General features: G+C 31.7%; 4 protein-coding genes across 4 annotated transcripts in view; 1 reads left to right on the top strand and 3 right to left on the bottom strand.

The window, feature by feature from the left end:
* The window catches only part of LOC125811776 (chlorophyll a-b binding protein 13, chloroplastic), a 69,079-nt gene that overhangs the window by 25,670 nt on the left and 29,319 nt on the right, over positions 1–14,090 (bottom strand). The window lies entirely within an intron of this gene.
* LOC125811768 (pentatricopeptide repeat-containing protein At1g53600, mitochondrial) lies at positions 2,129–4,441 on the top strand. The gene has a single exon (XM_049491308.1). It carries the CDS (start codon positions 2,202–2,204, stop codon positions 4,365–4,367), a length of 2,166 nt encoding a protein of 721 aa, XP_049347265.1. The 5' UTR covers positions 2,129–2,201; the 3' UTR covers positions 4,368–4,441.
* LOC125811925 (glycine-rich protein 5-like) lies at positions 4,496–5,575 on the bottom strand. Its single transcript, XM_049491469.1, has 2 exons — positions 5,266–5,575; positions 4,496–4,539 (listed from the first exon to the last, which is right to left on the bottom strand). Exons 1-2 carry the CDS (start codon positions 5,573–5,575, stop codon positions 4,496–4,498), a joined length of 354 nt encoding a protein of 117 aa, XP_049347426.1.
* On the bottom strand, positions 11,177–11,605 carry LOC125811783 (uncharacterized). The gene has a single exon (XM_049491324.1). The coding sequence runs from the start codon at positions 11,603–11,605 to the stop codon at positions 11,177–11,179; it is 429 nt and encodes a 142-aa protein (XP_049347281.1).

Here is a 14,090-nt window from a genome sequence, read left to right as displayed (position 1 = left end):
CAAAAATAAATTATTGCTTCCACGACTCTAACAATAAGATGGAGAAGGATAATAAGGTGGACATGAAAAATGATGGGTAAATAGCTAGTTGCAGTGGAATCCTAAAGCTAGTGTTTTGTTATAGGTTCTAAAGATTATTTAAAATATCATTAAGTTTAATATAAAATTATTATTTTATAAAAATGAATTAGATAATACATTATTTAAAAATTATAACACGATATTTTAATAAAAATTACTAATAACATAATTGTCAATTAATTTATCAAATTACAATTAGTTATAAATATTATAGATATACTATTAATCATGCGTTTAGACAAAATTTTCTAACAACAGAGAACGTTCAAAAATGTCATCAACATATAGAAATTGTTCAAAAATGCCCTTCTTCCACCAAATGGATCAAATTTGCCCCTCCTTCCACCTATTGGATAAAGACACCCTTAACCTATTAGAAATTGTTCAGATTTGCCCCTCCTCATTACACTTATTGGATCAAATTTGAAACATTTCTAATATGTTAAGGACATTTTTGACTCAATAGGTGGAAGAAGGGGTAGATTTGATTCAATAAGTGGAAGGATGACATTTTTGAACTATTTCTAATACATTACCAATAGTCAATGTTAAATATCTATGTGAGAGGTTGTTAGGGTGTATACTATTAACTATGCATTTAGATATAATATATTATACCAATCGTGATAGTTAAAATTTTAAGTGAAAGATTATTGTGATATATACTATTAATCATATGTTTAGATACAATATTTATTATAGAACAATTGTTTATTCATTTTAATTAAAAAATCAATAGATGATTTATTTGTTTATGTGTCCGTTTACTTATATAGTAATAGGTGTATAAAATTTTAGCTTATATACAGAAGATTAAATCATCGATTTTATAAATATAATTTTGGTGTACTCCAAAACATGTAGGGGAATACTATTTATGGCTATCCAAATAGCCCATAGAAAACACAATCTATCTCATATGAAAATGAAAAAGAAAAAAAAAGTCTAACTTGAATTAATTCAAAATATAAGGGTGTTTGACTAAAATGCAAATTCCAAAATCCAAAAAATTAAAATAAGATAAAAAATCATTGATTGTGTTTTCCTAAAATATGTCTATAAATAATAAAGAATATCAATTTCTGATTCACAATTCAGAAAAATCCGATATTGAATTAATACAACGATAATCATATAATGTTGATTTATTGACAATATTGTATTATGTCAATCCCACAATATATGTCCATGAATTTTGATATGATAGTAAAATTTTCACATAACTCGTTAGTCAAACTACTCATTTAATAGTTTGGCTAAATGTCTTTTTAACTAAAGGTTGTGATTTCGCGAAGTCATTACAAATCAATTTGAATGTATCTTTAAGTAAAGTACTATTTAGGACGTGTATATTTACTTGTTTAATTTTAATACGTTTAAATACATAATTGGTGCACATTCAAATATAAAAGGCATAAATATCAAGATATCAAATTAAATGACACATTTATACATTATGTCTTAGCCAAACTACTAGTAAATTAGTTATTGAGTTAAGAGTCAAAAACACACCTAAATTATTTCATTTTATCAAGTTTCTTTTCACTAGTAAGAGTATGAGTTTCCTTTATGAACTATCACCCAATGATTCCCGAAATACACTCAGACATTGACTAGACCAAATGTTTTTCTAGAAATGCTTCTAGGCGCGTTTGTACCTAAAATCTTCGTCCACCTACACATATAACGACTCTATTTGCTGATACATTAATTCTTTAAAATATATTTTATATTGACTTCTTTAAACTCTGAACTCTCTCCTTCAAGTCAGAGATATCGATATAACGACAGAGTCGAGACCACAAAGAAGATGGTGGATGCCACGGTTGGAATAAATTAATTTATATGATGATAATTTTAACCTTTAACCTTAACTTTTAATCTAATATTAATTTATTTTGATCTACAATAGTGAAATTATTTTTTCACGTGAAGTACCACGTAACAAAACTTTTAAACAAACGAGAGAGTTTACCCACCCTATCAGAAATTAGTGTCTCGCTATGTTTTGCTAACTATTGAGTGATAAATTTTAAAAAGGAAGATTTGAAAAAACCGCGCTTTCCTTTCTCCTTCAAAGTTCAAAGTTCTCCAATGGAAGCTTTATTGGATTCTCAGTAATGATAACAAAGCTGAACCCTTTACATGGCTCCCTTCTTCTGTCTTTCTCAGAATTTTCACTTTCCAACCTTAAATACTCAACTTCTTCGAAGACCCTTTTCAACGCCGGCACTAAAACGAACAAATTCTTGATTTACTGTAACACCCAAATCGCAGAAAATGGCCGAAACGGGGACATTAAAGAAGCTGAATCCATTTTCTACCGTATGCCCAGCAAAAATATCGTTTCTTGGACGGCAATGCTCACTGCATACTCACAGAACAGACAACTCAAGAATGCACGTGAAGTGTTCGATAAAATGCCTGAGAGGAGTGCTGCTTCGTGGAATGCAATGCTGACTGCTTACATGAGGAATAGAGTTGAAATTAATGAGATTTTTAGTTTCTTTCAGCTTATGCCGGAGAGAAATTCGGTGTCTTTTGCTGCGATGATTACCGGGTTTGTTAATGCAGGGAGAGTTGATATGGCAAAGGATTTGTATAATCGGACTCCTATGGTTTTTCGGGAACCTGTTTGTTCAAATGTATTGATTAATGGATATTTGAAAGTTGGGAAGTTAGATGATGCAGTTCGTGTTTTTGATGGTATGGTGCGGAAAGATATTGTTTCTTGTAGTGCAATGATTGATGGGTACTCTAAGAATGGGAGAGTTATTAAGGGTCGGGAGTTGTTTGATACGATGAAGGAGAGAAATGAGGTAACTTGGGGTGCTATGATTGATGGGTATATGAAAGTTTGTTGTTTCGAGGATGGGTTTGATTTGTTTCTAAGAATGAGAAGAGAAGGTGATGTGAGACTGGAGCCTACTATACTAACAATCGTTTTAGAAGCTTGTGGAAGATTTAGTAAGCATCAACAAGGTTATCAAGTCCATGGGTTGGTATCTCATGTGGGATTTGAATTTGATGTTTTCTTGGGTAATTCATTGATCACCATGTACTCTAGATTTGGTTGTGTAGATTCAGCTAAAAGTGTGTTTGATTCGATGTTAAGGAAAGACGTCATTTCATGGAATTCACTTATTAGTGGTTTTGTTCAAGCTGGAAAACTTGGAGAGGGATATGAGATTTTCAAAAGAGCTCCGGAAAAGGATGTTGTTTCGTGGACAGCCATGATTACAGGGTTTTCTGAAAAGGGGTTGACTGAAATTTGTGTCGAGCTATTTAAAATGATTCCCGAGAAAGATGATGTTGCATGGACAGCTCTTATCTCTAGTTTTGTAAATAAAGGGGAGTATGAGGAGGCTTTTCGCTGGTTTGTTAAAATGCTTCAAAGTGCAGTTAGACCAAATCCTCTAACTTTAAGTAGTATGCTTAGTGCTTCAGCTGGTATGGCCATGTTGAATCAAGGACTGCAAATTCATGCTCTTGTTTTGAAAATGGATATGGAGTTAGATTCGTCTATCCAAAGTTCTCTTATCTCAATGTATTCGAAGTGTGGAAGTTTAGATGATGCTTATAGGATCTTTAAATTCATAAATTACCCGAATATTGTTTCTTTCAATGCAATGATTACTGGATTTGCACAAAATGGCTATGCCAGAGAAGCACTTAAGTTGTTTCACCAGTTGCAGAATGAAGGTGAGCAACCTAATGGTATCACTTTTCTAGGGGTTCTATCAGCATGTATGCATGCAGGGCTCGTAGAAGAAGGATGGAACTACTTCAAATCGATGAAATCACTATACAGCATTGAACCAGAGCCTGATCATTATACTATAATGGTTGATATCCTAGGACGAGCTGGTTTACTCGATGAAGCAGTTAGTCTAATCGATTCTATGCCATTCAAGACACATTCTGGGGTTTGGGGTGCTCTTCTTGGTGCCAGCAAGACTCACTTGCGCCTTGATCTTGCAAAGCTTGCAGGTCAAAAGATTTTGGACTTAGAACCAAGTAATGCAGCTCCATACGTGGTCTTGTCTGATCTTTATTGTATTGTCGGAAAGAAGAAAGACGAGGAACGAATTAGGCTGGCAAAGAAATTGAAAAGAATAAAGAAAATTCCAGGTTGCAGTTGGGTTTTGTTGAAAAACAATATTGGTTTATTTCTCTCTGGAGATCAGTCCCATTTGAACTTTGATGAGATCAGCTGCACATTGTGGACGATTATGGATGACACGAAACAAGTAAGTTGCATGGATCATGACTTGTTATCACCGTAAAAAATGTTACTCTCTCCGTTTCAATTTGATTGGCACAGAGTTTAAGAAAGTAAAGAAGACTTTTGCCATCCGGACATACTGAATCAGTGAGATGATGTACCCAAAACCTGCTTAATCGAAAGGTATTTCTAGTTATCATTTCTTGCAAGGTCCTCCTGGTGCTTGCTACCTCCTACCAACACAGATACCAAATAACTCTATCTACTAAAATTTGTTAAAGTGGAACACCTTTGGTCCAACAAACAAAACGGACTTAAAAACTAATGGTGTCTATCAAAAAATACTACTTGGCATGTCTCATCTAGTCATGTTAAGTAGTTTAAGAAGAATGCTCAAGTACTATTGTATTAATTTTAGCAATAATAAGATCATGTATCAATTTGTTCTTGAGATAATAAATAACTACCTCTAAAACTTGGCCTATCTTTCGAACTACACCACTCCCTAGACTAGTTCGAATGGTATTGATAGCACCTTTTTGCACTCATGTAGATAGTGTTTGCACGTACAAGAAGTGTGTGAGATGAAAAAAAAGCTCTTTGTATGGGTCATGGGTTGGAACTGTGGAACGAAGCTCTAATGCTTGTGTTAGAATAGGTTGTCTACCCTGCTAACGCAGGACACCCTTTTCTTTCAATAATTTTCTTCCATATATGGTCCAATGGACAGTTAACATAGTATCTCAATATTGACATGTCTATCCAACCCAACAAACTTTTAAAAAAAAACATGAAGGAAATTACAACTTGAAATCAAATGATTGAAGTACTTAAGAATAGTAGTTACACAATTTAACCAATTCAACATCCACCACCTCCTCCACCACCACCACCTCCTCCTCCTCCTCCTCCTCCTCCTCCTCCGCCACCACCACCTCCTCCTCCTCCTCCTCCACCACCTCCTCCTCCGCCATCACCACCTCCACCTCCTGCACCACCGCCATCACCACCCCCTCCTCCACCAAAACCACCCCCACCTCCACAACCATCACCACCACCACCCCCTTCTCCACCAAAACCACCACCTCCTCCTCCTCCGCCACCGCCTCCTCCAACAAAACCACCACCACCACCCCTTCCTCCACCAAAATGACCATCACCACCTCCACTACATGTTATGCTAGTGAGAGTAGCCATGCCAATAGCACCATCACCTACACTATGAATGTTTCCTCCTCCACCCACAAGACTCTTTTTCTTTTTCTTCATCTTGCTGGAAATAATTACATAGCTCATAATGAAGACAACAAACATCGCAAACAAAGTTAGGACCGTAAGGAGTATGATAGTACCTACCTTCATGTTAATAATTTCTATGACTATCCTAAGGAGTTTATGCTCCTATATATATTGTATGTATTTCGACAACAACATGATGAGGAATATAAACCAAAAAAATAAAGGAAAATATGTCAACAATAACAACTTCAAGATGCGTCTACCATAAGAACGCAAATTTCCAATGAATTTTCAAGCCGAAATATGAAATTTCTAAATTCTACAACTTTTTACATGCAAAAATTATTACCTGGAGAATTATTTGGGTCGACTAATCTGTTGGTACCATTTTCATAGGTGAATTCGTAAAGTAATGAATAAACTAATTTCTATGTTAGTTTGCAAGAAAATGCCTAGATAAAGTTACTTGCAGATTTAGCTAAGAATACTTATGTATGGATTTATCTAAGGATTCAAGTTCTAAGAATTTTGTTGGGGATTTATTTATTGAGGATTTACTTGAGAATTTTATTGATACAAATTTGTTAGGAGTTTTTTTTTTTTTTTGGGATTTACTTGGGAATATGTATACTTGAAAATTTTGTTGTTGCAATTTTAAGTGGAATTGTTTTTCTTCAAAATTTATCTAAGAACTTTTTTATTTGGAGATTTACCAAGTAATATTTTCTTAGAAATAGGTTTAAGAAAATTAAAATTATAATAATTATAAAAAACTATAATGACATTACAAAATGAATTTTATCGTTAAATGTTGACTTTTTATTTTCAAGTCAAATAAATTATTAGAGTAGTAATCTCACTTTGATACGATATTGGAACATTACTAGGAAAAAAAGGTGTTGAAAATAAAAGTGTAAAAGAAACAATTGAAATTATCATTTATCATAATTAGTTAATTTTTTTTATTTGTATAAATGCCATGCACATTTTTCAATTCTATAAATGTTGACTTTTTTTTTTCAAGTCAAATAAATTATTAGAGTAGTAATCTCACTTTAATACGATATTGGAACATTACTAGGAAAAAAAGGTGTTGAAAATAAAAGTCTAAAATAAACAATTGAAATTATCATTTATCATAATTAGTTAATTTTTTTATTTGTATAAATGCCATGCACATTTTTCAATTCTTTTTAATATACATGTTGTTAAATTTTAATCCCATGTAAAAATTAATGTGTCAATTTGTTCTTGAGATAATAAATAACTACCTCTCAAACTAGCATCCTCCCATCTTTCCAACTACATCACTCAACTTTGCAGGGTCCTATTACTCCGTTGCACGTATAAGAAGTGTGTGAGAAGAAAAATAAATTTATCTTTGTATGATCTATAGATCAATGATTTGAACCGTGGAAACAAGCATTAATGTTTGTATTAAGATAGATTGTCTATCTTAACTATAACTCGGGATGCTTAGTGCACCAGACTACCCTTTTCTTTCGTTAATTTTCTTCCATATATCGTCCAAACAAACAAGTATCTCAACATTGACACTTCTATCAAAAACCAACAAGCTTTAAAAATAAAAACATGAAGGAAATTACAACTTGAAATCAAAACATTTTACTATATAGAATAGTAGTTACATTTTTGACCAATTCAACATCCACCACCACCTCCTCCTCCTCCTCCACCACCACCACCACCACCTCCTCCACCACAACCACCACCACCACCACCTCCTCCTCCACCAAAACCACCCCCACCACCAATACATGTTATGCTGGTTAGAGTAGCTATACCAATAGCACCATCACCTATTCTATGAATGTTCTCTACTCCACGAGAATTTCTACTTCTTTGGGTTGCATTGTTACCAGCAGGACTCTCATTGTTCTTCTCTGTCTTGCTGGAAAACGCGATAATAAGAACACTAAGAACCACAATCACAGACACAGGTAAGGCCACAAGGAGTAACATAACAACTTCCTCCATGTCAAAAAATAGAAGACTAAGACGCGTAATTATATATACTGTCCTTAAGGAATTTAAGCTTCTACTATATTAACACGATGAGAATATTAATCAGAGCAAAGAAATAAAGGGAAATGTGATTATAGTAAGATGAACACGTACAAAACAAGAACTTTAAATGGTATAACTTCAACATGACTTTAATGTGTTATATATTGAGGTATTTTGGTTTCTTAACTTTACGTAATTTCTGCATGAAGACATGTGTTTGCACATGAAAATTTGAGAATATTAATCCAACTTGTGTTGAGTCTTCATTGACTTTATTGAAATTTACTTGGAATGTCACAACATGGGAAAGAACAACCTTTTAATATTATTTATTAACAGATCGTTTCAAAATTAAAGTGACGTGAGAAGAAGATCATCACTAACCGTCGTCGATTTGAGAATATAATTAAATAAATAAAATGTGTTATTTTAAACCGTATAAATTTTTAGATTAGATGGTCACACACTTCAACATAGTATTAGAGCAGACGTCCCGCACGCTTTCTCTAACAGCTTGTCAGAGGCTAACCCATGTTTTGAAGACTTCGGATGCACAAATATTAGGGAAAACTACATAAATGGGCCATAAAATCAAAAAATAATTACAAGTTCATACCCAAATCCAAAGTAATTCCAAAAATACCCATTCTCTCATAAATAATTACAGTCCATACCCTCATTCATTAAGGGTGATAATTTTCGCTTAAGTGATACTAAATCGGTATCATATACTGTATTGGTATCATTAAGGTTGATAATTTGGCTTAACTGATACTAAATCAGTATATATATACTGTATTGGTATCATTAAGGTTTTTTGTTAAAAAATTACTTATTAGTCAATGATACTATAAGAGTATATATGTATATTGTTGTGGTATCATTAATATTTCTTGTTCAGAAATTACTCATTAGTCAATGATACTATAAGAGTATATATATATACTCTTATAGTATCATTTTCTAATGAGTAATTCTTGACAGCAAACCTTAATGATACTAGTACAATATATATATACTGATTTAGTATCAAGTCAGCGAAATTATCTGCCTTAATGATACCAATATAGTATATATGGGGTATTTGCTTATTTTCCCCCAAATATTACCTTAGCTCAAATATGAGCTCTAAGATAAACTTAAAAAATAAAAATAATAAAATAGCATTGTAGCTAGATTCAAATCCATGTCTCATGGGTACTGATTCCTCTAGTTTGAACCAGCAACACAATAGCAAACCTACACTCTTCATGGGTGCACGGTTATCTATATCCTAATTTATGTCAGTTTTCAAGATAGATATATAGTTATACTGACATGATTTTTACCCGAAGTTATTATAGGGTGGGTCCGCCTCTGCAGCTTATAGCTTTTAGTCAATCACATAAGTTTGTTTTACCACCATTAATCACTATTTACAAATTACAATCATCATCATCAGCCACCATTACAATAATAAATCACTAACGACAATCATTACAATCTTCCCGAAAGCTTGTATATAGGAATTAACATCCATAAACACGAAGAGATAGACTATATACATATAATTAACTTGTGAATGATTGTCATCCAGAATTAGTGAGTGTAATTATGTAAATCTTTATGCTACTTTAAGGTGGAAAATTAAAAGATTAGGGACAAACAAATTTTTCATAGCTAAATAGCAAAAATCTCATACTTATCCAATTTAGCTATGAATTAGCGACAGATTTGTCAAGGCTCAAATTTCTTAAGAATAGATATTACTCTATTATATATTATCGAATTATTATTCAATTTCTATATAGTAAGTATGTGAAATTGCACGTCTTGGAATTTTTACATTATTTCCTTCACTTAACTTTTATAAGAAAGTTCTTCTCCTATATATACTAACAAAATACTCACAACTCTTCAAGAACAACTATAAATTATACACACATATTCAACTTTCAAGAACCTCTTTTTAAGTTTCTTGAAACCTATTTTTCTCCTACATTGTCCAATCGGAGACGTAACACAAAATAATAGAGTAATTAATAGTTATTATTTCAGAAAGTTACTTTCTTTATTGAAGAAAAGTAGAATCGAGTAACTAAAAGGATAACTCAGATAATAACTTATTAGTTGAATATCAATACTAGAAATGAACTCCAAACTTATATCTACTTTGACATTTCTAACAAAACAACAAGATTTTATATAATATAACATGAGCGTTGAGTGATATATATATACATTATAGCAATTTGAATTATTTAAGTACTAAAGAATAGTAATAACATGACTTTGACCTATTCAAAATCCACCACCACCACCTCCGCCACCCCAACCACCACCACCACTATGACCAAAACCACCACCACCGTCACATTGAAAACCTCCGAACATATTACTTGTATCACACGTTATGCTTGTTAGAGTAGCCATAGCAAGAACACCAACACCAACACCAGCACCATCAATATTATTGTTCCTTCTTCCACCAGAAACTCTACTTGTTTGGGTTGCATTCAATATTCCACCACCAGGAATAGTTTCAATATTCTTCAACATCTTGCTACAACAAATACAACAAATAAATGACATAACAAATGCCACAAATATACCTAGAACCAAATATAGTACCATAATAGATTCATTATCCATCTTAATATATAACTATTTTTCAAATATTGTACATCCTTAAGAAATTTATGCTTTTACAAAGTTTAAGTAGAGAAAATTTGTATTTGGATAAGAGCACGATGAGTATATATATTTCAGAGCGAAGAAATAAAGGAAAATGTGATTGTATTTAGGAACTTCAGTACGACTTTTGTGTGTTATATATTGAAGGCATGTGCTTGCACATTTATTTGATTTGTGGAATATAATTAATCCAACTTGAGTTTGAGTCGTCGTTGACTTTCTTGAAATTTACTTTGGATGTCAACTATGTGCAATAGACAAATTCAGTACGCAAGTTCTATCGAAAAAATATGTAAAATATTTTAAACTTGTGACCTTCATTTGAAAAATTACATGTTCAATTAACTCGATCTGCCTCATAGATAGACAACCTTTCAATGCTATGATTTTTTTTAATCATTAACAAATCATGTCTAAACATTGTTGAGACATATCAAAATTAAAGTGACGTAAGAAGAAAGATGCAAAAGGGTCTCTTACTCGATCAAGGCCTCATTTGTTGTATTTAATTAAGAAGATCTTACAATTAATTATTCATATATCAATTGTTAAATTTGTTTGTTTTTTAAATCTGAATCTTAATTATTAATTGTATTTATTGATCTTATAATCCTACAATCATTTATAATTAATAAATTTAAATAATTACATACTATTTATAACAAAGTCTTAATTAATATAGTATTGAAAGAGATGATATTCAAAAATTTATCCAAAGATCATGACATGTATTTATTGCTGCTCCATCTATTTTCACCGGTACACATCCTTAAGTAAAACAACATACACAACAAAAATAAATAAATCTAAAACAACAAAAGGAAAGAAAACTACAAGAAGAGGAAAAATCCAATGTGCATTACATCTTACAATTATCAACCATAATAAAAAATTACATGGTTAGCGTCCAAATCGAAAACTAGTAACTAACTAACCTCCACATCCACCACAACCACCACCGCAACCACCACCATCACCACCACCACTGCCACAACAACACCCGTGATTCGTATCGGAATTATCCATACCACCACCACCATCACCTCCAACTACAACTCCACAACCACCACTAATATTACTATTACCACCCTTATTATCACGATCACGTTTATCGTTCATGACACCACTAGCTATAGCCGTGCCAACTACTGCACCACCCGCTCCAGCCAAAACAACCATATTCCCATCTCGTGTGGCACGACTACCGGTGCTAGTGGTGGTCTTTTTCATACCTTTTTCTACGTTGGGTGACTTCTTCGATCTACCTCCACCTCGGCCTGCGCATAAGCAGCATAATAAATTACATGTTATGAAAAACACAGAAGCCAACACAATGAACACAATACCGATTACTAACATTTTCTCCTTTGTTTGAATTGGAAGACAATAATTGCCTTTCTATTTCAAAGAACTTTTATAACACAAAATTAGTTAAAGTCAACAATAATTGAGGTTTTTTTTTATTTACTCCATTTTATTTGTTTGATTTTGACTTTTATGGTCTTAAACTAAAGATATATAGAAATTAGATTGTACAAAAATATTTTTTAATGGTCTTAAACATATCACGTGAAAAATCATAATAGATTTTTAAATAAAAAGTCTATACAAAGAGTTGAATATCAAGATTCTTTTTTAAACTGATAAAAAAAAACAAAAGACAACTAAATTTGAATGGAGGGAGTATAAAGCTAATTTATTCGTCCCATTTCTAGCTTTTATTGTAAGTTTGATTGGTCACTAAATTTAAAATGTGAAGTTATTTTGTGGACTTAACGTTATCATGTAAATTAGAATGAAGAGAGTATTATAGTTTGGATTTTACTTATAATATATAAGGAAAACAGTTTGTTTTTCAACATCAGTTATACCAGATTATACTATTGAGTTTCTAAATTAAATTCACCTGAAATTAAGTAACTTGGGAATTATTCTTAACCAATTCTTAGATCAATTCATTTGCTACTATTCAAAACATTATGCTTCTTTTTTTCTTCTTCTTAATTTTCCATTTGGCTACATTTATGAAGTCAAAAGTCAACCATGATAGGTCCCTTTAGGGTTTCACATTAGTTGTCTATATATTGCAAGGTTTATTTTTGGAGGCACCATTTTTAATAAAAGAAATTCAATTCTCGAGATTTGAATTCAGATGTCTAATTAAGGACAGAGAAATCTCAACTATCTCACCTCAATTCATTTTCAGATTCCTATGATATGGTTGTTGGTTGATAAAGATCATTGTAATTGAAAGGAAAAAAGAACTAGAAAAAAGTCAACATTATTAATGGGTATAGAGGTTTCCAAGCAATTTCTTTCAATTTATTAAGAAATATTGATGGGGATGCTAGTCTCATTTTATTAGGCTCTTAAATTTTATTAGCAACATTATTAGGAACATAAGGGGTCGTTTGATTGGTGGGATGGATATGTGAAGATATTTTATAGGTTGAAATTTGAGATATTTGTGAGATAGGTTTATTTTATTAATTTATTTCATTATTTATATTAAAAAGTAGTGAGATAAAATAATTATAACTTTTAACAATTTGTCTGTCCATTATTTGAAATGGAAGTTTTTTAAATTGTGAATTAATGTAATTTTTTTGTTATAAAACAAATTTTTTTTTTTATCGAATCAGGTCACTGACAAAATGTTTTCGTGGGGAAAACAAATTCTCACTGATATACAAACTTTCTATATTTTTTTTTATGAAAACACAACTGTTTTTTCTTTGTTCACGACTTCAATCAAAATTAGTGTGTGGGAAAAGCCTTTGAATATTTTTCAGTGAAAAATTTCAATTCAACTTTCCACGTGACATATTTAAAATCACAAGATAAATGGACCTTTTGATACATTCTACATATCTTTAATATAAGATTATAATTTTTTAAAAAAAAATATTTTCTCAAACTTCTACCAAGTAAAACTAGATAAATAAATTGCAACAAAAGGAATATTCATTACCAAATACAAAATAAGATAATCACATAAATTTCATATATTCCAAAATTTATCTTTATCTCATCAATCAAACGATCAAATCGGAGTAGTTGACCGAAATAAGTCATTATTTAAACCAATTCACCAAAACAATACATTTTTTAAAATTTTTACAAAACTAGAATAAACGTATTTGGCAGTAACATTTTAGGTATTATTTTATTAAAAAAAAATCAATGGAAAAAAGACAAATATTTGACGGAGTAAACAGACATGAAACGTTATTGTCAAATTTGTTTTATTAATTCGTTACTCACAGCCACATTTTAAGGCTAAAACGTTATTGCCAGTAATGATTCTTTAAAATTCAATCACGAATACCTTATAAGGACAGTACAGTTTTACTTAGGAAGAACTTATTCATCTTTCCAAGACTTTCTTTCCAGTTAGATTTTAAATTTTTATCTTGTCAAAATTGAGGATTAATATAACCAAGTTATATATTTAGCATCATTAACCTTAGTTTGCCTTTGAAAACCTGTAGATCTTTTTTCTTTTTTTGGGATAAACGAAAACCGTAGATCTAAATGACTTCAAGAACTCATTCTTTTTGCTTTTTTTTTTTTTAATCTAGCTGCCCATTCTTTTTCCTTTCTAGCCGTTTACAAGTAAAAACAATAGCTATTCTTATGTTATTATTCAACGTTCTTTTGCTACAAATTACTCTGTTTGCAAAGCATGTTGGGTTTTGTGTTATTAAAGAGTCGTTACTGCAGTAACATTTTAGCCTTAAAACCACCACCTCGAACTACAACTCCACAACCACCACTAATATTACTATTACCACCCTTATTATCACAATCACGTTTATCGTTACTAGTCACGGCACCACTAGCT

This window comes from Solanum verrucosum, unplaced genomic scaffold (assembly GCF_900185275.1).
Source record: "Solanum verrucosum unplaced genomic scaffold, falcon-dt-bn FXZP01000238.1, whole genome shotgun sequence".
NCBI classification, from domain to species: Eukaryota; Viridiplantae; Streptophyta; class Magnoliopsida; order Solanales; family Solanaceae; genus Solanum; species Solanum verrucosum.
The sequence above is the reverse complement of the archived record's forward strand: the minus strand, read 5'-3'. Positions and strand labels throughout refer to the sequence as shown.

Bases quoted from the DNA above. Each gene is read 5' to 3' on its own strand.
- LOC125811768 (XM_049491308.1), top strand. From the start codon at position 2,202: ATGATAACAAAGCTGAACCCTTTACATGGCTCCCTTCTTCTGTCTTTC.
- LOC125811783 (XM_049491324.1), bottom strand. From the start codon at position 11,605: ATGTTAGTAATCGGTATTGTGTTCATTGTGTTGGCTTCTGTGTTTTTC.
- LOC125811925 (XM_049491469.1), bottom strand. From the start codon at position 5,575: ATGAAGAAAAAGAAAAAGAGTCTTGTGGGTGGAGGAGGAAACATTCAT. The intron at 4,540-5,265 runs GTGGTGGAGGAG...CTGTGTTGGTAG, and splicing joins TGGTGATGGCGGAGGAGGAG to GAGGTAGCAAGCACCAGGAG.